The sequence below is a fragment of the Macadamia integrifolia genome, chromosome 2 (assembly GCF_013358625.1).
Source record: "Macadamia integrifolia cultivar HAES 741 chromosome 2, SCU_Mint_v3, whole genome shotgun sequence".
NCBI classification, from domain to species: Eukaryota; Viridiplantae; Streptophyta; class Magnoliopsida; order Proteales; family Proteaceae; genus Macadamia; species Macadamia integrifolia.
Genome location: NC_056558.1, coordinates 20,700,620 through 20,723,821, shown reverse-complemented (window position 1 = coordinate 20,723,821; position 23,202 = coordinate 20,700,620). Strand labels below are relative to the sequence as shown.

Sequence of the window (23,202 nt, the reverse complement as noted above, 5' to 3'; positions counted from 1 at the left end):
GGGGAAATGATGGAAGGGGAAAGATCCCAAGAGACAACAATGAACTTGTTCCTCGGGGTCTTTCTGACAAGGTTGTACTTGATAGTGTCTGTACGTATCATGGACCTTCGCCGTGATCGCAATATGGCGTGTAGCACGTGTACACACGCTAGGGGTCGACCCTAATGAGATGATATAGTATCCCCTGGTCATCAAATGCCAAGGAGGGGATACACGTTATGGGTAAAAGGGAGTCGCCACTTAGAAAGGGTCTAGGACCCATAAATGTCTCCCCCAATCAAGGGAGAGAGACTAATGACTCTGATGGATAAGGCTGGTTTGCACCAAGATTCTGGACAAGTGTCAAGTGACAGACTGAGAAGGTGTTAAACACCTAGTCTGCCCGGCCCTAAGGCCTGTCTTTTTTTGTTTGACCAAAGTTTATTTGTACCCTACTAACTAGTCCTAAATCTAGGTCACTGAAAACCCTAAACTAGGTATCTAAGCATAGCATGTGAAAACCCTAGCCTAAGTGTCTAAATTATGCTAGCTAGGTTATGATACAAATAATGAAATGATTACGTTAATTAAAAATTAAAAACCCTAAATGATTTAATCAATGAATTATGAATCTTAGATTAAGCTAATTAAATAAGCCTAAACCTAGGATTAGTTTAGCAACTTATGAAACCCTAAATTGAACTAATTCGATTAATTGAGCCTGACCTAGATGGATGATCAATGAATTTGTGAGATCTTAAATTGAATGAATTAAAATGGTTAATCTCAATCCCTAGTAATTTGTGAAATAAATCATTGCAATCCTACTTAATCTAATTGGTAAAAAGATTTATAAATTAAATGAGATTTAATTGATTTATAAAAGTGAAATGGATTAATTACATTAAATGAATGTATTTTTACAAATCTACCTAATCTAGTATAGGAGGATTAAACTAAACCTAAGATTTAATTAAACTAATTATGAAACCTAATTGGACTAATTATGTTTACCTTGAGCTAATCCTAAGATGAGTTAAACATTTATCAAAACCCTAGTCAGAAGCTAATCTATTAATTAAACTAATTCTAAATCGCTATTGGGAGAAAAAAAAATACCTTAAACCCGGCTTTAATCAAGAAACAAGGGGAGATAACCCTTGTGTTTCAAGCCCCAAATCGAACCGAACCGGAATAGATCTTCCGGTTCAAGGAAGGATTAATGTATAAAACTTTTAGACTTGGAGAATATTTGATTTTAGAGGGAAGAAGTTAGCCAAAATCTTAATGGGACCATCCTCTCTCCCAAATTCTCAATTTTTTTCTCCCCCCTTTTTTGGAAGAGAGGAAGGGCTATACTTATAGCCTTGGGACTTGAGACAATTCTCTCTTATTTTCGACGTGGGACTAAAAAACTAGAGAGAATTGTCCAAAAATGTTTGCTTTTGGACAAAGGGGTTTGGGCGCCATGTGGCACTCCTTGGTTGTTCGGAATGGAATCTGATACCGAACTTTGGAGTCAACTTTTGAGGGTCATATCTTTCAAATCGTTAGTCAGAATTCGACGTGTAATATGTCGTTAGGAAGCTCAGTCCGAGCACTATCCAATGATGTGAGACACGATTGTGGTCTCGATCAGAAACCTTTAAGAAAATATGCATAAAGTAGGGACTTGGATCAGATAATGAAAGAGAGAATCGGACGTCGATTCGCATAGTTCTCACATCAAAGTGTAATGTCCGACTTGAGGGGATAAACAACAATAATCCACAACATCAAATTCTAATTTTTGAAAACATTTTCTCTTGAAAGTTTATAGGGGAAAAATTGTCATTTTCTACTTTAAGTTTGAAAACTCTCAAAATCTAAAATGTCTAACATATAATTCTTCATATTGTCATCATTGCCGGGGGTGAAAAAATTCGGTGGCTACAGTGTCAATTTTGGAATTGATCTCGAAGTAGATGTCATTCCAAATCTTTTCAAGAGAACGGGAGTTAGAAGTCCATTTCTGAAGGTTTGGAAGTTCATTTTCAAAGATTTTGCTCCATCCAAATGTGGTTGGTAGCTACTGCAAAAGTGAGTTTCGCTATAGTATCACAATATATTGAGTACCTTATCAATGAATCGTGCCCCAGTTAGCTTAAAAAAAAAAAAAAAAAGGTGACCCAATGTATATTGATACAGCTATATGTATCTAAGCATATATTGTCATTGACCTGCGAACTAATACACGTACCACACAACCAGGAAGTGATACCTCTCTCTAAGTTTCAACAATATAAAAAATAAAAAAACGTAAATCTAGAGAACAGGCTTGGCGCGACCGAACTAACTGAAAGGAGAAGTGATTTTTTTAACAAACTTCTTGCGGAAGGACTACCACTGTAGAGGAAAGAATCGGGTCTTATGATGTCACGCGCCTATTGCTCACTCCTTCGCTCCTCCCTCACGCGCTCGAACCTAACATTCCAAGTTTCCAACCCAAAGTTCCAAGTTCCAAGTTCCTTTTCTCTTCTTCACCTCTTCCTTCGTGTTCTAACTTATAAACCCTCAATGGGCGGAGCTTCGTTCCAACTATTTGATTGGATATTCAGCTTCTGTTGTTGTTTTCCTGATCTGGGACAGAGAGAGAAACAGATATGGTGGTTGTGGCTCTGGTTCTGGTCTTGGTTTAATTCTAGGGTTATACTAAATGGATTCTTCTTCTCGTTCGCTCACGTTCTATGATTTCCTCGATCGAATGCGTCATCCTACTTCTCTTGATCTCGTTCGCTCCATCAAAAGGTACTCCAATTCTTTCTTTTTGGTGATTTCTCTTTGGAAATTCAATTGTGCTTTGAAGCTTGATTATTTCTCTCCTTGCGAAGTTGATATGTTCCGACTTGTTTATCTGTTCTTGGCTTTTGTATCTTTGTAGTTAGTGTTTTGTTTCAAATGTTTCAAAAAGTTTGGTACTGATCAAATTCAGTTACGTTAACGAACTTGTAGGTATATTGATTAGGAGTTTATTTTTTCTTTGGTGGAGTTTACATGATTTTAAAATTTGGAAGGCATTGATTATGAGGAACTGAAGGTATGGCAACATGAGCGTAAATTGTGCACAAAGTGTCAGGTTCTTGGATCGGGGATATGGTACATCCTGTAGGATTTGATTGAATGCGTTTTAGGGTTTAACAGCGTCGCAGTGTCAGTATTACAGAATGGGAAGGTAGAGTTTATTTATCTCGTTTCTATGTCAATCTGTGTAGCAGAAGTTTTGCTTAAAAGTCTTATATACTAACCTAGGTACTTGCAATGGCTTCTCTGATTGCGTCAAGACCAAGCAAGCAGTAATATATTGGTCGGGTGGAACGTTGACTTAAATGTTGTTGAAAAGCGATGAGTAGGATTAAAGATCACGGTTTAGGCTTCCTTGGTAGAATCTTTCACTTTGCTGAATTTGGAGGATTAATTATTTTATTTTTATGTTTTCTGATGCTAATGGAATTAATGCGCTTAAGGTTCAGTACATTACTCCAGAACATATCATAAATGCTTTTACCTTGGACATGTATTTGTCTCAGTCCTCACCAGATTTTCTGGCGTAGCTTTTTTCTGCATCCTAGTGTTATTAGAAAGATGACTCTGAAACCATCAATTACCTGCCCTACGACTTCTTGTACTTTGCATGTTCAACGGCTTTATTTCTGGCTGTAGTAACGATTTGCATCATGGACATGCTCTCTCCTACGGGGACTTCACTTTCGAAGGTTTTTTAGCATTTAAAATGTATCCATCATGGAATTTTATGTGAGCTGCATTAACATAAGCTTAGGATTTTATTGTGGGCGTAGGCAAATAATTGAAGATAGACTGACTGTAAATTTTAAATAAATGAACTCATTCCCTCTTTCTATTACCATTCCTGAGATATCTCCTATTTAAATTTAACTTTTGATTTTACATGCTATGTGAACAAAATGAAAAGATTTCGGTTTAGGTTTTTTTGACAATTTAATGCTGATTTGGAGAATTCAGCATGTAAAATGTTCCATGTTCTGATTCTTCTACACAAGCAGCTGTCAGGAAGCACTGTAGATGGATCCTTTCATCAATACAGATGAGGCATTTGATTAGGCTGGTTAGATCTCTATTCCAAGATTGGGATGTTCCATTCTGGTGATGGAACCGGTCTAGGAATTCCACAATGCTGAGCCGGCGAGGGAGGGATCAAGGATCTTTTAGTGGTAACTACATATGGGGCCTTATCCAATTATGTTGTCATCCCTACGTGTGAGGGACCTGTCTTAATAATACAATTATCCTGCAAGTAGTGGGCTCACAAACTTCTAAGAAAAGTTACTTAATTAACAAAAAATGCCACTGACGGACAATAACCCGGATAGACCAAAATTCAATAAAAAATTACTGAACATGCCTACGTAAAACAAGATGAAACTTTAGTTTTATTCTTATACCTAGGCTCTTTTTAAAATTTATAATTTCAACCCCAAAAGTTCCATAGAAAATATTTAGAAATTCGTCCATAGTTGCTATTGCCTCATGTTAAGATGACCATAGTTAGTTTATGTTTACCTTGGTTATTTACTATTTACTGTAATAACTCTTGTTGATACAGACACTTAGTCAGCGACACCCTATTTTCTTTATTTTTTATGGCTGTAACCTCTTATAAATAAATGTGACCTATGTCATTATTGACAAGTCGAATCATTCCCTAAAAAACTCTGATTCCCAACTTTTCTTGTAGTACTGCAGGGTCAGAAGTTGATTTTGATCTTGAAACTCAATTGATCTTTCAAATCCAAAACACCGCTACCAAATTCATTTTTGGGTAAAGGTATTCACCACTAAACTTAGGTCAAAATTTCTAGTTTCGATTGGTTTGAAACCTTGCCTTTGGAAGCTCAAATATGGAAGAGAAGGGGTGGGGGTAAGCAAGAGTAATTCAACAAAGACAAGGAACTAAATAGTTGCCTGCAACCTAGGTGTCAAGTATTGGTATCGGGCAGTGTATCGGAAAGCTAGTTTTAAGAGATGTCTCGGAGATGTAACAGAGAGATGATAAATATGCTTGATACATATGGGTCTCTTATGATGCATACAAAACTAGAGTTTTTAAGCATTGTACACCATAAATAAGCAATAAATAATATATCCAACCAATGTCAGGTTATCTGTCTTCATAGAATCTTTGTCATTCAAATCTTCTTGTGAAAGTGCAATATCAAAAGTACTAATAAGTAAGAAGAAGCAATTAAGGCTAGAAGATTTGAAAAGGAATAATCTATATGACTCGCATCTTCATTAGCAAGTTTTCTTGTTTAATCACTTATTCCAGGTCATTTTTCTAGATTTGATTCACTTAGGTTTTGGCAAAAAAACAATCAGAATAGGATTTTTTTTTTTTTCCTTCAAAAATTGAGATTTTTGGGTTTTAGCAGCTTGTGTATCGAGTGCTAGTTGGTATCAGTACCATATCGGTTTGATATTGCATTATATATAATTACTTTTGTGTATCGACATGACCAATCTCGATAGTTTTGGACCGTATTGGTCGTATTGTATCGAGACTTGACACCATACCTGCAACTAACCTTCTACTTCAGTGAAATGGGGGGCCTCCGCAGCAACAACTGCAAGAGCAAGAGTGAGCAACGGTCCTTTTCGAAAGAAAAATCATTTCTATGCTAAAGGTGTGTCAAAACGTAGGCTAAGGGTTGTGTATGTAAGGATCTACTTTCTGATTCCAAAATTAGGGGAAATCTATTTTATTAACCTATTAAACTAACCTACTCTAAATAACAGATTCCCTCCACAATCCCCCTTGAAAAAGGCTACTCTGTACTTTTTGATGTTTCAAAAATCCCGACTTTAAGAAATTCCTAAATGGAAATAGAAAAGAATAAAAGACGTAAAATAAAATTCCCACATAAATTGGCTGATCCCCTGATTGAGAGAATTTCAAGAGTATCTTGCAAGCTTTGCAGAAATTATGGATTTTCCATTCACTGCTTAGCTCTACTGAAGTGAAGAAATGTTTCTCTTTATGACTGATATGATCGCGACTGGTAATAGCTAGACATTTTCATTCTCTTGAAAGGATGTATTTAATCAGAGTCCATATCAGAAGAAATTGTGGGACTAGGGGATCTATACAGCCTTGCATCACTTACTGTGGTTACATAGATCTCTTTGTAGTTGTGTTGTTGTACTACTATATTCAAGTACTGATTGTAATACAGTTGTCCTGTTCTATTAATAGTAAACTCTGTTGGTGAAAAGAAATTGTGATTTATCAGGAAAAAAAACTGTGATTAAAAAAAAAATGCAGTCATGAACCTCCTAAACTGGTTGAGAATTTTCATTCATCATCATTTCTTAAGCAGAAACAATCATTTGCAGTCAGTACCTACTCATTGATATGATTTTGTCACTTTGTCATCTCAAAGGAAGCTGCATTAATGGACTCTTAGTTACCTGATAGTTTACACATGAAAGTGTTTGTTTGCCTTCTGTTAGTGCTCATGAAATCAAACAAATTACAGTCTATGCAAAAGATGAAATTGCATAGTGATTGAAATCTGGTCTAGCTTTACTCTTTCAGACAAACCACAATACATAAAAATGATGACAAATATGGCTGGACATAAGCAATAGTTTTAGGTGGTGTATCAATTTCTTGGGGTAATATGTGAGGGTTCAACAAGTTGTGGTGGATCTTTGCCTCATTTAGATGTTTCTATTTGTTCAAGAGACCAGCCTTGGTTTTTGTAGAGCCGCTACCTTGAACTCGAATAGCATTGTAGTAAATGGTAAAGCTTTTCTCCCCATTGGATTACTCCAACATAGACAAACGAAAGCAGAAATTGGTAAAAACCATTTATTTTTCTTTTTTGTTGGGGGTGGGGGGGTGTTGAGAGGAGGGGGAGGAAGGAGATCCCTTAGCAGCCCCAGATGTGGTGGGTATTGGTTGTGCATTAGGAAATTGGGCTGGAATTCTCTAGGTTTTGGTTCTGTTGGCTTTTAATCCACAACGCAGGCTTCTTGCTTCTGTGTTTGCAGAATTGTTCCCCTTTGTAAATTATGTTCACGTTGTAAAAGAAATAACCAATGAACTTGCTTTCTGATTGATTTCTGCTTCCTTTCAGAAATTTGCAGTGTATTTAGGATAGCAAAGCGTAAAGTCGTCTTGTGTTTAGTTCTTACCTTGTTTGTATGTTGTTCTTCCAAGTGTGTTGTTCATGGTTTCTGTACTATATTCTGAGGTTGATATTCAAATTATCAAAAAATTGAAATTTGCTTTTATTAAGAGGCTTTGTCTATTTGTAACCACCAAGAAGGTTACAAACAGAAGTTGTGACCATACATTTTTTTTACCCCTAAATGATGACATGTCAGTTATTTTGAGGGCCTAAAGATGTAAATTTGCAATGGTCCTCATGGTTTAGCTGCCAACGCCTGTGAGGTAGTGGTTGACTCCTCTGTTGGCATTACTAACGGCAATCTTTTACCCTAAAATCTCCTCCTCTATTGTCCCCACTCTACCCCTATTTTCCGCTGACACACCAACCGATAAGATTGGGTGAGCCCACCATGCAAGATCCTGCCCCCCCTTCCCTTTGCAAAGGAGATAACCTGCGAGTTTTCTCAAACTCTTCCACAGTAAGCAGACAATTTGAACCGACTTGGCGAAATTGTCTGAGCATCCCATCCTGTCCTAATTCATCCACGACAACAGTGTTCCATCTTCTAAGTTCTTTATTCTGCAACAAAATTCTCAGTGGAGTCCCCATCTCTAAAAAATCCGAAGCATCATAGGACCAGCAAGACATGGGAGACATGGCTGACATGCAATGAAAACCCATCCTCAAAATCAGAACTTCGAGCACAGCTCCACTATTCTCTGTGATTCTCTTTATTTACACTTCAAGGTCAAGGAAAACTCTTTGGGAATTATCCATTGTGGTGCCATCTAAATTTGAACCCTTTGTTGTCAAGGTAGATATGCCACGGCAAAGTATGGGGGACTTTATGTGGAACACCAAGGGATTAAGAGTTTGAACAGGAAAATAATGTCATGAAGATATGTTCCTTTTTCCTTTTTACTCTATAAACCACAGTCACACAGCAGAGTCAGTGTTCAAGCAGAACATCATTGTAGATTAGTGGGTGACCTGCGAAGAGAGATGCGGTGGGCAGGGCAGAGCAGGGGCAAGGTCGGGGTAGGTGCAGGGATGCAGGCAGGGAGTTACATGGGGAGGTCAACGTCAAGAGGGTGGGGCCGTGGGGGGCAGAGAGTTCTAGGGGGAGCGAGATGTGGTGGGCTGGGTGGGGGGTGGCCGGACAGGGAGAGGGAGGGAGGGGGATCCGGAGTGGGAGAGGAGAAAGGGAGAGCCGGAGGGGAGGGGGAGCCAGAGCCGGAGAGGGAGAGGGGAAAATTACCACAAGAAAAAAAAAACCACCAAAAAAGAGAATAAGAAATATGATTAAGGGTAAAAATGGAAAAATGGTTCCAACAATCAAATGTAACCACCTCAGTTACAAACAGATTTTCCCCTTTTTAAAATATTTTGAAACCTTTAATATATTGCTTTAGGTAGATATCCATCTGACTCATCTCAATTGGCATTTCAGTTTCTTGGTACTGGTTCTTGTGATGTTTCAGCAGTTCCTTTTGATTTTTTAATTTTAATTTTCCTGGAGCTGTTTTTTCATTGTGGATTGGATTTTTAATATTTCAGTGGTATTATGTTGCAGCTTCATTGTATCCTTTTCTTTTAATGCTGTCAACTCTGAAAACGACAGCAAAAGGTTTCAAGACTTCCTTTCAACAATGGAGACTTCTATTAGGGATCATCCATTATGGTCTGGTGCCTCTGAGGAAGAAATTGACTGTGCCGTCGAGGTAAATAATCTATATTGTTACATAGAAGGCTACTCATCTTACATACTTTGCATTTTCGCTTCTTTCCGATTGGAGGGCAAGGATCCATGTAGCTGACTCCATTTTGGTAGGATTTTACTGAATTGTTGTAGTTGTGTTCCTTTCATTTTACTATTACTATTACTATTCTTATTTTGTCTTTGCACAAATCCATGTAGCCGATCCATTTAGTTGGGATAAGGCTGAGTTGTTGTTGTTGTTGTTGTTGTTGCCGATTGAGTCTTTGATTACTACTTTGGTGAATTTTGTAACTTTTTTGAGCTTAGTTTTGTTTGATCAGTTGTTTTAATTTTGCTGCCATCTGTAGCTGAGTAATATGTAGGGAAATTTAATAGTGAGAGTGGTGTAGGATTTTATTCAACATGCTACTTGTCCATCAAGTTCCACCAGAGATCTTATATTGTGATAATTGTACCCATCATTTAACTGAAAGCACCTGCATTGAACAGGAGAGACATGGTACATGTATGCGAAATATGTTATTGACTTTTTTGGATGGATTTGTACATGTTATTTGCTAATGCGCTAGAACATAAATTGTTGACTGAATGTTCTTCCTTAAAAAAAATTGCTCTTTGCAGTTTCAATACATATAATTATGTAGTTTCTCAAAGGAATTTATATCCATTTTTCATTTGAACTTTTGTAAAATTCCTTTTCCCCACTCTCATCCTGGTAATTTAGAAATGCAAAGCTTTTGTTAATAGTGCACTAGACTCAATGTTTTACTCAAGCCATGTTGAAGTTATGGATGCCCCAAATATTGATATGGTATAAACTCTTCTCCTCCCTCTCCCCCGGTCTTCTTCCCCTCTCTTTTCCACTTCTGGTAAAATTTTACTCCTAATCTTTTCTATGTATACTTTTTTTGGGAGTAAAGTTTTCTGTGTATTTTAGGGCTTGGAGAAGTATGTCATGACAAAATTGTATGCCCGTACATTTGCTTCCTCTCAAGAGGATACTAAAGTTGATCAAGAGATCTTGGAGAAAATACATTTGTTGCAAAAGTTTGTTAGACCTGAACATTTGGATATACCTGAAGCCCTTCATAATGAAGCTTCATGGCTGGTATGCATTATCTCTTTGATTCTTTGATTGTTAATTGTTATATAAGTTTTGAAACTGAACTTGGCCTGTATTTTATTTCATGTGCTATTGTAGTTGAACTATTTCGCAAAAGTCCTGTCTTGATTCCTTCACTTGTGCACATAGTAAGAATATTTGTGTCACCAGAAGATCAGTAATCAGCTTCAAGAATTCATATTCCTTCACTTGTGCACATAGTATGAAGATTTGTGTCACCAGAAGATCAGTTATCAGCTTGTAAGAATTCATTTTAAAGTTAGGGAAATTAGCACTATATTAGAAATAGAATTAGGAAAATATTCCCTGGAACATCTGAATTAGTATCACTCGAATCAGGTGGAAAGCTTTAGATGATATCCCTCGTCTGGTACTGTAACATTGGGGAAATTGCAGCTTCTAGCTACTGCAAACTGTTTGATTATTCCAGAATCTGTTTCTCAAGTGCTTGGTGAACCCCACCCCCCACCAAGGTGGGAAAGGGACGACACCTAAAGTATCCATAGCTAACATATCTGTTCCACCTTAACTGGTTATGGACCTTAAATCAGATCCTTCTTCAAATTTATGTCGGATCTTGGTTTGATGAGTGCGTCTTTGAATTCAATTCTGTATGAATTAGGAACGAACGAGCAGGATCTTGCTGGGACATTATGCAAAGATAATTGGCAGTTTGTTTTAAAAAAGAAAAATGTCGGACAATAAAGGAATGAAATGGTGATAAGAAAAGGTTCAGCTGAATTTAAGGTGTAGAATAGTAGGACGTGGAATGTGCCTATCTATGGGGAAGGTGTTGATATAATTTGAAGGCAAAGGGTTCGGGTTTGAGTGCACTTTGAAATGACGTTATATTCCTATCCAGTGAAAATTGGAAGGTGATTAGGTTTTGGAGTTGAATGCTTGGATTGAAGATAAGGAAAATCATCAGTCAGGATAGAGTTTGAAGTATGGCTGATGGAACAAATCATAGGGATGAATGTGGCTAAATCATTGGTTCCCTTAAATAATACTGTGATTAATTTGTTAGGGGTTGAAGCGCAAGAAGAGGATCTAAAACTCAAATACCCAAAATAATCATAGATCTACATAGTATTGTGTTGCACCTTTATTTATGATATCTAGCTGACTTGATTAATTATAAACATGACTCAAACAGGAATACAGAAGAACCAACCTGAACCAAACAAGACCGAAGACTGGAAAAATCAAAATTAGAAAAATTCTGTTGTAGTTGTGGCAGTTCTCTAACTGCCTGGCTAGCTGACATGCTCTTAGCTGCCTTGCACAACTCAGTTGATAGATGGGCTGTTATTGGGTTCGGCCTGGTCACCCCATTGTTAAATGGGCGGTACTTGGGCATGGGCCTTGGACCTTACATGCTAGTATACCATAAGACTGTTCAGATTGCCAACTGCTGAGCCTGAATGATCCGAGGCCCAACACTTTTTAATACATTTTCAACAATTAAAGCACAATTCATTTATCCCCAAGAAAATAAAAAATAAAACACCTTCTTGCAAGTTGAGTTTAGTTGGTTGGACCACCGCTGGCCCTATAAGGGAGGGGAAGGCCTTACCAATTACATAGATTGGACCGTTTGAGGTCCTATGTTTGTCTGGTCTGGAGATATGTGTGATTTGCTGTATGATAAGGCTCAAAATGAAGCATGAGTGCATGAGTATCCATTTCAAACCCATAATTCTGTTGGTCATGGACCCCGGATTGGTTGCAGTTCCATAAGTATGGGTTTGGCTCAGATTCTCTAAAATCAACTCGGGGTTGGATGTATGATTTGTAGGATTTCACTCTCCTTTCTCTGAAAGCGCTTTCTTTCCTTCTCACAGCTTGCAGAGAAAGAGCTGCAGAAAATGAACGCCTTCAAATCTCCTCGTGAAAAGCTTCTCTGTATTTTGAATTGCTGCAAGGTCATCAACAATTTGCTTCTCAATGTCTCAATGTCAGCTCATCGTGTTCTAGCTGGGGCTGATGACTTCCTTCCAGTTCTTATTTATGTTACCATCAAGGCAAGGTCTCCTTGGTAATAAATGATTCTGCCTGTTGTCGATAATTCAAAACTTTAGTATCTTTATTGTTTTCTTGTGTGATAAGGCTTAGTAAAGTCACGGTTATTTTTTGAATATGATTTGATCCTGAAAGACTTGACAGTGTGACTTTTATGGACCAGAGGTGGTTTGAAGTTATAAGGACTTTCCATCTGATGTGATGTTCATGAATCTTTGTCCATAAGATTCATTTCATTTGTAGTCCTTCATGGGGCTGCCATATAATTCATTACATGACCCTTGATGTAGGCTCTCTATTAGACTTTATCAAAACTGACTGTCTTTTTTCAAACGAAAAAAGAAACTGATTATGTACTAGACATGTTATGCTTTTATTTTTATTTTTTTATTTGTTATTGTTATTGTTATTGTTATGCTTTTTATTTTAATTTTATTTTTTTATAGATGTAATTTCTAGACTGCTAGTGTTCTGCCAGTTGAATACGTTTATTTAAAGTCACCTGTGACCTTGATAAGCTGTTACTGATTGATCATGTGGCATATTTGGGTTACAATTTTTGCTTTCAGGTATGAAGTTTCTACGGAAAATTATCTTGTCTCATAGGTTACCTTTGGTTCGTATGTACTGATTTCCAAAATATATCTGCCCATACCCTATACTGTGGTACTGGCAGTAGTTTAAGTTCCAAATTTTATTGATAGAATTGGGAAGTGAAGAAGGCTGGGAAAATGGTAGGCTGGTAGCACAATGGCTGTGCATGCCTAGTGCAGCTGGCGGTTTATTGCCTTTCGGAATTTGAGGCATTTAAGGATTTAAGGTTTTTGCCATATGGCATACAAAGCTTAAGAAAATGGTGAAAGGCCAATTGGCAGAATAACAGTTGAAAGCTGGAATACAAGGGGCTAAAGTCCAATCATTTACAACCAACCCCACCACCCCCCCCAAAAAAAATAAAAAAATAAAAAAGCCAACCAAATTTGATATTTGCTCAAATCAGGCACAAGGGTTCATTGATTACCATTGTCCAAACAGGTGTGTCCTTTTTGATTTGGGAGCAACTATGACTGCAAAACAGTGATAATTCTGAATTGAAAAGGTCAAATACAACTCAGTGGTATTTCGTGTGTATGTAATAGCAAAATTTCCTTTTAAGAAAAGGTTGAGTTTGTCCACCAAATTTGACATTACAAGGTTCATTGGCTACCTTTGTCCAGACAGGATGCATTCTTTTTTATATGGTAGTCTTGTCTATGAGAAAACAAGATTTCCTTTTGAACTCCTATTCATTACATATTATATTTCTCTCACATTTTCTGGTGGCTCTTTTTGGAAGGTCAATACTTTGTTTTTTATGGTTGTGGTACTCTGGGTTCATTTAGTAACACCTTCGAATGAGATTGGGAGCTTCTGATCCTGTGATTTATTCATTATGGTCAATTTCTCAAATGATTCGGTGTCAGGATTTCCACTCAAAAGAATTTTATTTCATTATAATTTGACTGGGTTTTCCTCAAGCTTGAGATTTCATTGCTACTGTATTTTCAGGATTAGAGCCCATTATTTATTATCTATTTATATGCAATCTGAATCATCATCACCAATTGAAATGCATCATTGACAGGCCAACCCCCCTCAGCTGCATTCCAACCTCAAATTCATCCAACTGTTCCGGCAGCAGTCAAAACTCGTCTCAGAAGTTGCTTATTACTTTACAAATCTTATGTCGGCCAAATTGTTTATTGTTGACTTGGATTGCAAGTCTCTCACCATGGATGAAGCAGAGTTTCAAGAGAATATGCTTGCAGCAAGGTTGGAACTCCAAATGAACATGCTTCCTGCAAGGTTGACTAAAGGTGAGACACGAATAGACCCGTTCTCCTCACTGCAGTCGGCTAGGCCCACATATCAAGGTCATTTCTCGAGAAAGTTTAATGAGGAGATCAATGCTCTTGGTGAGTAGTAAACTTCAACATACGCACTGTTTCATCTTTGTAGAGCAGGGGATTGTGCTTGGCCCATATAATCGTTTCTATTTTTCTTGCCACTTTGTGCCTTCTGCCTATTTGGGATGGTTATTGCTTATGGTCAACCATTGTGTTTTCACATAGTATCTCCAAGACATCATCATTAGGTCCAATAGAAAACTGTTGTGAGCTTTGTGGATAGGAGATTTGACTGTCTGTCAGTCATGGAAAGAATATTTTTAGTATTGTTAAAATTTGGATTCGAATACGCTTAGCGACTGTCACCGGCTTTGATAGCAGAGTTTCCCCATGTGCCTTATGACCCCTATTGAGAATGCACTTGAAAGTGTGTTGTCATAACTAATGTTGAATTGCTTTTCTTTGTCAGATGGAGGAGATTATCCTTTCATGGAAGCTAAGCCTGGAGATCTAACTGTCACCGACGTTGAGACATTGCTGAATGTGTACAAGGATGTTGTCAAAAAATATTCGAGGCTCTGTAGGTCAATGAGAAGCCTCTCCCCATTCAAAGAACCATCTGTAATGCCTCCTTCAGAAGTAGCCAAGATTGATCCACCTAGCCAACCTGAGCAACAGAATCAACAGGTACCAGACATGATAGATCCTGGTCCCAAATGAGTAGTTTGTGAGTTTTCTTTGTCATTTATCATTGTTATGATGTCATTTTTTCCCCTTTATATTGGAAGTTCAGGTGGTCTTTTGTAATTAGGGAAAGTATGGTTCGGTTAATGCTCATTGTCAATTGCAAAACATAGAGAGTAGCATAAAAAAACGGACCAACTTATAAGATACGATTTTCTGTTCCTGGAACTGACAGAAACAGCCAGAAAACAAGAAAAATAAAAACCTAATAAAGGGTATATAAAGCATACACCCTCAAAAAAGGACAGAGAGAAAAGAAACCTAATAAAAGGTCTAGCAAACACCCTCAAAAAGTAGAGCATTAAAAAAAAAAACCTCTAAACCGAACCCAGTTGGCCACTAAGCCGCTATACATTCTTTAGGCTAAAAACCCCACCTAAAATGGGAAACTGTACATCTACAACCATAAGATACATTTTCATCATCGTACACTGAAAGGCATTGTGAGGTTATTCTCAAATCCAACGTTTAAAACTGAGACCGATTCATCTTTGCATTGTCTTCCACCTTTAGAGGTTGGTGACGCTGGGTAATGGTTTACTTCACATCCTTCACAAACAAACTTTGATGGTACCGCAGCAAAGTCATCAATGCCTGCACATCTAGTGTGCTGCCATACACCACATGTATCACAAGCCAACATCCGTTCACCATCATCATCTTTAGCACCACAAGTGCAATCAACCGTCCAGTTCTCAATTCCCCTCTCCATCCGGAACCGCCGCAGCCCATGTTTACCAAGGCATCTCCCTCTTACCCGAACAGATCCGCTCAACCCAACAAGGAACTTCACTCGAGTCGAGTCATCAACACAACCATAGTCGAGCAACTCCTCTGCTTGGAATCTCCGAAATAACACATATACTTCTTGAAATGCTTTTGTCGCTTCAACCTTCAGGTCAGCAACAGTAGCATTAAGCGGTAATACAATGAATTCAGGTGGTGGTTGAGTGTAATCTTTAGGGTGATCCAATAGCTCCACTAAGCATGACAGGCGAATTGCAAAAGGATTTACAGTGGCCCTCTCATCACACTTGGAATAGTCCTTGACAAACTGCTTGCAGTCAAATAGCTTTGCTGCTGAACTGAGTGCAAGCTTTCGTGCCAACTGAGGTCTATAGCTTACCATGGTTTTAGGGTGGAGAAGAGATTCAAATATGAATTTCAGGTCACGCAGAAGATGCTCTTCCGATAAGCAATTTGGGCTCACGTCCAATGGATCCCCAAGAATATTCTCTACAACAGCTGCGGGTTCAAGTCTGCACAATGGAAATTACGAATGCACAAATCAGAACCTAAAAGCTCAGTGAAGCAAGACAATCCTAGACTAAGAAAACAGTGTACTTGAGAAATGCAAAACAAGCAAGCAGTAGCTCAAGACATTTACCCATATTCAATAGCATCTGTATCAGGGTTGCACCTGGAACAGACGACCACGCCCGATGTCAATTTTCCTCTCAGGTCCTTCAGGCAGTAATCAAGGAGCTCAGGAGAACCCAACTTAGTAACAGCACCCCTGAGAGCACGCCAAGACACCCAGTGAGAATCACTACCAGCTGCAACTGCTCGTAGCACCTTAATCATGGCTTGTTCAACACGGTCAATATCAGCAACCGTCCATGCACATAGCACTGTTGAACTAGAGGATCCATTCTTGATGCAGGTTCTGCCAAGGTCACTCTTCTTGTGTGAATCATGAATTAGCTTCAACAAAAAGCGGAATAGATCTCTCGTCGTTTCAAGCTCACATTCTGACATGACTTGGTAGAATGAAATTACATCCTGAAGACGCATGCGAGGTTTCCGTGATTGGGAGAGAAAGAGGCTTAGGGGCATATTAGATAGTGTGTCAACTGCTTTCTGGTAGGCATCCACAGTTAGAGCAAAGCTACCAGCTCCAAATTCAAAACCCCAATCACCATACCATGGGAGGCCATTTGTTATCGCATGAAGAATGCGGTACTCTAGCCCATATTTCTTTGATACATCCATCACACTCATCTTCCTAATTAAGGGGGAAGCATCAATAAAGAAGAAAAAAAATGCAATTAGAACATGTTAGGAATCTCATAAGGACTAGCAAGAATAATAACTTATGATTTAGACAATGCAGAAAATACTGCACTGGTGAACAAGGAGAAGATTCTTAGACTCAGCAGGCAGAAATGAAGGCCAATAAAGTATTAATTTCTTTTTCACTTCCAAACAGGCAAACCAACAATAAATACATTGTTTGGAAGTAGGATAGGCCCAAACCACTAATGCTGATATCTTCCATTAGCATCAGCCAGCAGGCAGCAGTCCAAGAATTTTTACTGAAATTATCCCACCCACCCAAAGTTTCAACGTTCAAACTCGAACATTAATAACACTGAAGAAGATATGATAGTTCTATCAGTTTTTCCTACCTAATCTCCAACATTTGCAGCAATGAAACCCAGGGGGCAGAAATATAAAATTGTTCTTACAACATAACTAAGAGGAAACAAGAGTCCTCACCTGACTCTAAGTGTCCCACACAGCCGATCCCAAAAGTCCATAATGTCACATCCTGAGAGAAATTTGGAGCCGCCTTCCCTGCCATTTATTCTGAGAAGGTGGCCATAGCCATTTGAATGAACAACACCATGCAATAGGTGATTAGTGTCCTCCAACTGAAGATAGACCCAGTCTTCCAGATCTTCTGCAGTCATTACATAGTTGCATGACTTGCACCTGAAAAACATTGCATCGAATAATGAAAAATATAATAGAGGATCATGGAGGTGAAATAAGACAACAATCACAACACTGTTCCATCAATATTTGATGAAATCTAACAGTAGCAGCCCAAAATCAGTGTATTCAACGAAATCTTCTGCCCATAGTTCTCAAGATTGAATGCATAAAAGACCATTGCCACCTTCAATAAATAGCATAGAAGGCATGGAGCTACCAATTTGCCATCACTTTCAGCCATTAACAACAAAATATAAAAACAAAACCAACCGTTACTAAACATCAATCCGACCATAAAAGCAATGTGAAATCAATTGGAAAACATATTATACATACATGGCCAACACGGGAAGCAACCAATTTGCCATCAATTTCGGCCATCAACAACAAAATATAAAAACAAAACTAACTGTTACTCAACATCAAGGCTGAGCATAAGAGCAATGTACAATCAATTGAAAAACATAACCATACATATATGGCTAACATGCCTAGCCAATAACAGTGAGATAACTTCTAAAAAGTATTTCCATTTTATGGTAATATGATGTTTTTTTGTGATTCTCTCAGGCTTATCATTGATAACACCCTTAACAACTCTGCGAGTATTCGCAACAAGCAACATGATTGGTTCAAGAAGCTCCACTTCAGAAGTAATAAGCTGAGAGGCCACTCTACTTCTAAGCACAACCATATACACCTCGACCTTGCACTTGCAGACACAACAATTCAATTTAAGCTGCAATTCCGACAATATAACAACAAAATCAAGGCAGGTGTTAATTTAACTATCCAATAAATTAATGTTGAAAACTAGGATACCAAGTGAAAAACACACCTGAAAAATCAGTCATTGCGTACTCTCTAGGGAACACCTTGAAATCTTTAGAATCAAGAGATTTACAAAGCCCCATGTAGAAACTATCAGGTTCTGAGTGCACTAAATTGATTCACACAATGTTGTCCCATGAAACATAAGCCTGCCATAAAAAACCCTTTCGACTGAAGAAAAACAAAAGAATGCTGGGAGGTTAGACATGGGCAGCCTAGGATTGTTTTCTTAACATTTGAGGTAGGATACTTTTTGATTTGGCTCCAAAAGTCCTCAAAGTCGGGAATTGAAACATGTGATTGACTCATTGACATAAAGAAATGTAAAGAACTAGGCTGCAAAAAATAAGCATTCATTCAGCCATGCCACATTTGATAGAAAAATGTACCACTGCCTTGATATGGTTGAAACAGCCACTAACCATAAATTCCCTTCCATTGCCTTGTTGCAAGGCAAGAACATCTAAGGCAGCTATTCTAAGTTGTTTAAGTAATTAATCTAGTTTATAACCTCTCACCTACCCCCTTCCTCCCCTCCCCCCACCCCCCAGGTGAAAAGAAAAGGGATAAAAGCAAACAATGATCGTTACATTATATTTATGAAACAAGGCATTTTCATTAGCCAGCCAAAACCAATGAGTGTTGCACAAGCACACAGGTAACATCTGAAAGAGATGTTTGAAAGTCATGACCACACAAGACCTATGCATAATTGACAAAGGAGAAGAATTCCAACTTCAGGGACTCGAATATACTTCATGGACTGAAAGAAACAATCTGCTTCAACAAACAATAGCTCTGTACAGGCTGAAGGGATTAAAACCAATACAGAAATATACAATGTAGAACTCTTTCAAATTTCTAATAGACGTTCAAGTCCAAATGGCAAATAGGAATCCAACAATGTGGACAGAAAGTTCACCTTGGGTCTGACAAATGAACCAAGTCCCCACAACTTGTACAGGGCTTGTGATATCCGTCGATGGAATTAGTGTCGGCTCGAATTATGAAGTGGTAACGCTTCCCACATACAGGATGGCCACTCCATCCTGATTAGCAGACCAAAAATACACAAAAAAGAGAAAAGTTAGAACCAAAAAACCAAAAGATACAACCAGATGATCATTCCATGTTAAAATACGCAAACAAATTGTACAAACCCAGTTCAGTAAATGCAAACAAAATGCTCATCCAAAAGAAAAATGTAACCCAATCATCAAACCCAGTTGAAAACTGTAGCCTAAGCACTCCCCAATACCCCCCAAGTAAGGCCACTTCAATATAAAGGCTATAGATTGTATTCATGATTCAGTTTTTTAATAATTTCAAAAAAGTGCCAGTTTTTGTAGACAATAGGCTATGAAATAGTCAGAGTCAACGCCCGACACATAAGCTAGGGGTATGAAAATCTTGCATTCCTATATTAACCATTTTCATTTCACATACAAAGCATGAAACCTTTCAACCGAACCATTAATACAAAAAAGGGGAAAGTTAAGGGCACAGTGGAGGGAGAATCTCTTCATTCACCACTTTTGGTGGCTGGATGAGATTCTTGGGGAATGGGGATAATTGTAGGACTGAGTTTTCTATCACCCACAATCAAAAGAGAATCTCTTCACTCATGGGTTCTGGCACTTGGATGGGACTCCTGGAACAGTGGGGAGGATAGTTCGGACATTCGTATAAGTATACAAAAGGAATAACCATAATACTCATTAGGTGAAGAGATTCTTGTTCACATAGGTACGTAAAACTTTTTCCCAGACAAAATTTTTGCTTTAATTTTTGTAAAATGTTTCTCTCCACCACTGGGGTGAAAAGAATCCCACATTGGGATGTCGAGAGATTCTTGTTTCACATAGGTGAAGTGAAACTTTTTTTGCTAAACAAAATTTTTGTTTTAATTTTGGAAGAAGTTTCTCTTTACCAAGGTGAACGAGATTCCCACATTGAAATGTCATAATTGACTTGCCTCCTTTATATACGAATGTCCGGAATGTCCGAAATGCCCTTCCCACTGTCCAAGAGTCTCATCCAACTGCCAAAAGACATTTGGTAAAGAGATCTTTGGTTTATCAAAATGCCCTTCCCACTGTCCAAGAGTCCCTTCCGACTGTCAAAAGACATTTGGTAAATAGATCTTTGGTTTACCGTGGGTTAAAGAATATTCGGCCCATTAAACACATTAACAATGAGTCCATGTTAGGCCTGCATCAAGTCCACACTAGAGCATGGTTTAAGTATAGGTAACGTACCAACAACCAATATGGACCGGTATCAATATTGGTACATTTTTGCCTCAAATAAAAGGCTACCATACACTTTTATGCATTTTTACCGTTTGTCCGTACCATGTCAGTGATCCTTATCGGATCAAGTGATCAATCGTATACTGAACATAAAACCCGACGGAGTTGGGACTAAAAATCCATCGTCATCAGATTTTACGTCTGCACATGCATAATATATAACTACCCTTTCAGGACTCCCAACCGTACACGTCCCACCAAACAACAGAAAAATATACCTATACCGCATGGCTAGGCTACAGGATGGAGGCCTGCCCTCTTTTAGTTAAAACGGGAACGGCAAAAAAACATTATTCGGTACGGGCATGTTTTAAACGGATCAAAACGTGAACGGGACGGTCAAAAATACGATCAAATACGGTAAAAACGGGAAAAAATAAAAAACGGACGATACGTGTTTTAAACGTTTATATTTAAATAATACGGTTCAAAAAAAGGGCAATATATAGACATAAATTGGCATAATAATTCTCTAAATACCTAGATAACAATAAAAAAAAATAGCCCCGTTTTAAACGTTTCTATTTTTCAAAATCCGTTTTTTTACTGTTAAAAAAACGGGACGGCGTTTAAAAGGGCAAAAAAACTTTCAATAGCCCCGTTCCCGTTTTTTACCGAATTTCTGTGAAAAATTCGGCAAACGGCGTTTAAAACGGCAAAAAAAGGGGACGCCGTTTTAAACGCGTTTTAAACGCGAATTAACTAACTAGGCCTGCCCAGGTTTGGGCGAAGTCCAGGTCGCGTGTGTATGGCACCACCTCCTTCCCCACCCCCTTTTCAACAAATCAAACCCCAACCCCATCCCATTCTAAGTATGAGGTGGAAGGGTGAGATTGGTTGGAAATGGGTTGTGGTGGACTGGTGAAGCGGAAAGGAAGGCAAAGGATGTATGAGAGATGGCCTTGCCGCATGCAGATGCCTGGCTGGGTCTCCAACGGCCCACCAGTTCGACACACAATAGTCCTGGAAACGACTACCCAGCGAAGAGAGAGAAAGTCATGGTGGGATTGCAACCAAAAATAAAAAATTCATAGTGGAGGCCGTGGTGGTGACACGTGACAACGCTTAAACCACAAATTCGCAGTGTCGAGCCAACCATGAACCAACCGCAGAACCGGTCGGACCCAGCGACCCAGGAGAAGAAAGTAATCTTGTCGCCCTAAAATATCACGAGAAACTCATAAACATCGCAGCTACTATAATAAAATGACAGCTGTCATTGCTAATCAAGACCAACGATTTACTAATTAATAATTAATGCAATTTAATGGACTAAACGAAATAAAAAATAAAAAAAAGGTTCACGAGAGTTCTTTATCGCGAGAAAAGCATGCAAATTATCGCCACGTCATCAAAGAATGGAAAACGCAATTCAGAAACCGGCACCGGAAACCGGCAAAAAGTCTAGAAACCGACAAAGCAAAAACCAGAGAGTGTGAACAAGAAAACGAAACAATGATTTAATGGTTAATAGTTCGGATTTACTGAAAAATACTCACCAACAACACGGCACTGATCGCAGTAGACAGACCTGGACCTGGTCACATCTTCTTCGACGACGTCGAGAGCGACGACGGCAGGAGACGAGTCAGGTCCCTCTACCAAGTCGCCGATCCGGAATACGATCTGCCAAGTGAGGAGGTGCGGGAACAGAGACGAAGGTGGAGGTAGCTGTGCATGCTTCGAGAGGAACGATCTTACGTTTAGCCTGAAAGGTCCGTCCGGGTGGTTACCACCACTGGTATTTTCAGGAAAGTTCAGGAAGTCATAGAGATCTGCGGTGACTCTTCTCTTCATCCTCTTCAGGGGCCTGCCGTTCATAACCATGACGATGATGATCGTAACGACAACGAAGAATCTGAGTTGTTTTAGTGTCAGATCTGAGATCTGGTTCTTTGGCCGCCGATCTTGGCTGGATCTGAGACGGTAAGGGTTTGTTCAATTTTTGTTTTCGATATTTAATAAAAGTTTGATCTTTTGATGTTCACGAGTCTCGATTCTTTGATGAGGGGAAAAAAACACCAAGAAGCTCAGAAGAGGACGGAAGAAGAAAAATAATGGCCGCGAATGTTAGGGTTTAGGGTTCCAAAAAGGAATAGAGAGTGAGAAAGAGGGACCAGGCGGCGTTGGCCTAGTTAGGGTTTCTTTCTCTTTCTTTTGATCTTTTCCCACCTTTTCTCGTATTTTCTCGGTTTTTTGGGGTTTCTCTCTTTTATTTATATCCTTTTATGTCTTCGCCTTTCGAAAAAGCAGAGTCGGTTTCTCTCTCATCGTTTATTTCTTTTTTTTCTTTCTTTTTTTTCCAATCTCCGCTTCCGTTTCCGTTTCCGTTTCCGTTTCCGTTTCCGTTTCCGTTTCCTTTCCTATTTATATATTTTCTCTCTCGCGCCTTTCAACGATATCTAAAAAGTAAAAGGGGAATACTGGAATTTACTAAAGTAGCCTCAGTCTTTGTTTAAGTAGGTTTATAATTACACTTATCCATGAATCCTAGTGTTGGGGAAAGTCAGATTATTACGGGTTTCTCAGTGTATAATGACGAGATTAACCTTGAGATTTGGAACGTTTGAATTGTTTAATGACGCTGAAAGTGGGGGGTTAGGAGAATCTTTTGGATGAAGGGAATCTCACGATTAGATTGAAATTACTACTTTACCCTTGGTGATTAGATGGAATT

General features: G+C 38.6%; 2 protein-coding genes across 2 annotated transcripts; one reads left to right on the top strand and one right to left on the bottom strand.

The window, feature by feature from the left end:
- Positions 1-2,376: 2,376 nt before the first annotated feature.
- On the top strand, positions 2,377-14,727 carry LOC122088674 (vacuolar protein sorting-associated protein 9A-like). The gene is made up of 6 exons (XM_042657995.1): positions 2,377-2,766; positions 8,743-8,890; positions 9,827-9,997; positions 11,857-12,036; positions 13,659-13,989; positions 14,390-14,727. Exons 1-6 carry the CDS (start codon positions 2,675-2,677, stop codon positions 14,638-14,640), a joined length of 1,173 nt encoding a protein of 390 aa, XP_042513929.1. The 5' UTR covers positions 2,377-2,674; the 3' UTR covers positions 14,641-14,727.
- Positions 14,728-14,781: 54 nt separating this feature from the next.
- LOC122088665 (PHD finger protein At1g33420-like) lies at positions 14,782-22,738 on the bottom strand. Its single transcript, XM_042657984.1, has 5 exons — positions 22,025-22,738; positions 19,136-19,262; positions 17,164-17,379; positions 16,052-16,669; positions 14,782-15,923 (listed from the first exon to the last, which is right to left on the bottom strand). The coding sequence occupies exons 1-5, from the start codon at positions 22,350-22,352 to the stop codon at positions 15,086-15,088; spliced, it is 2,127 nt and encodes a 708-aa protein (XP_042513918.1). The 5' UTR covers positions 22,353-22,738; the 3' UTR covers positions 14,782-15,085.
- Between the last annotated feature and the right edge of the window lie 464 nt (positions 22,739-23,202).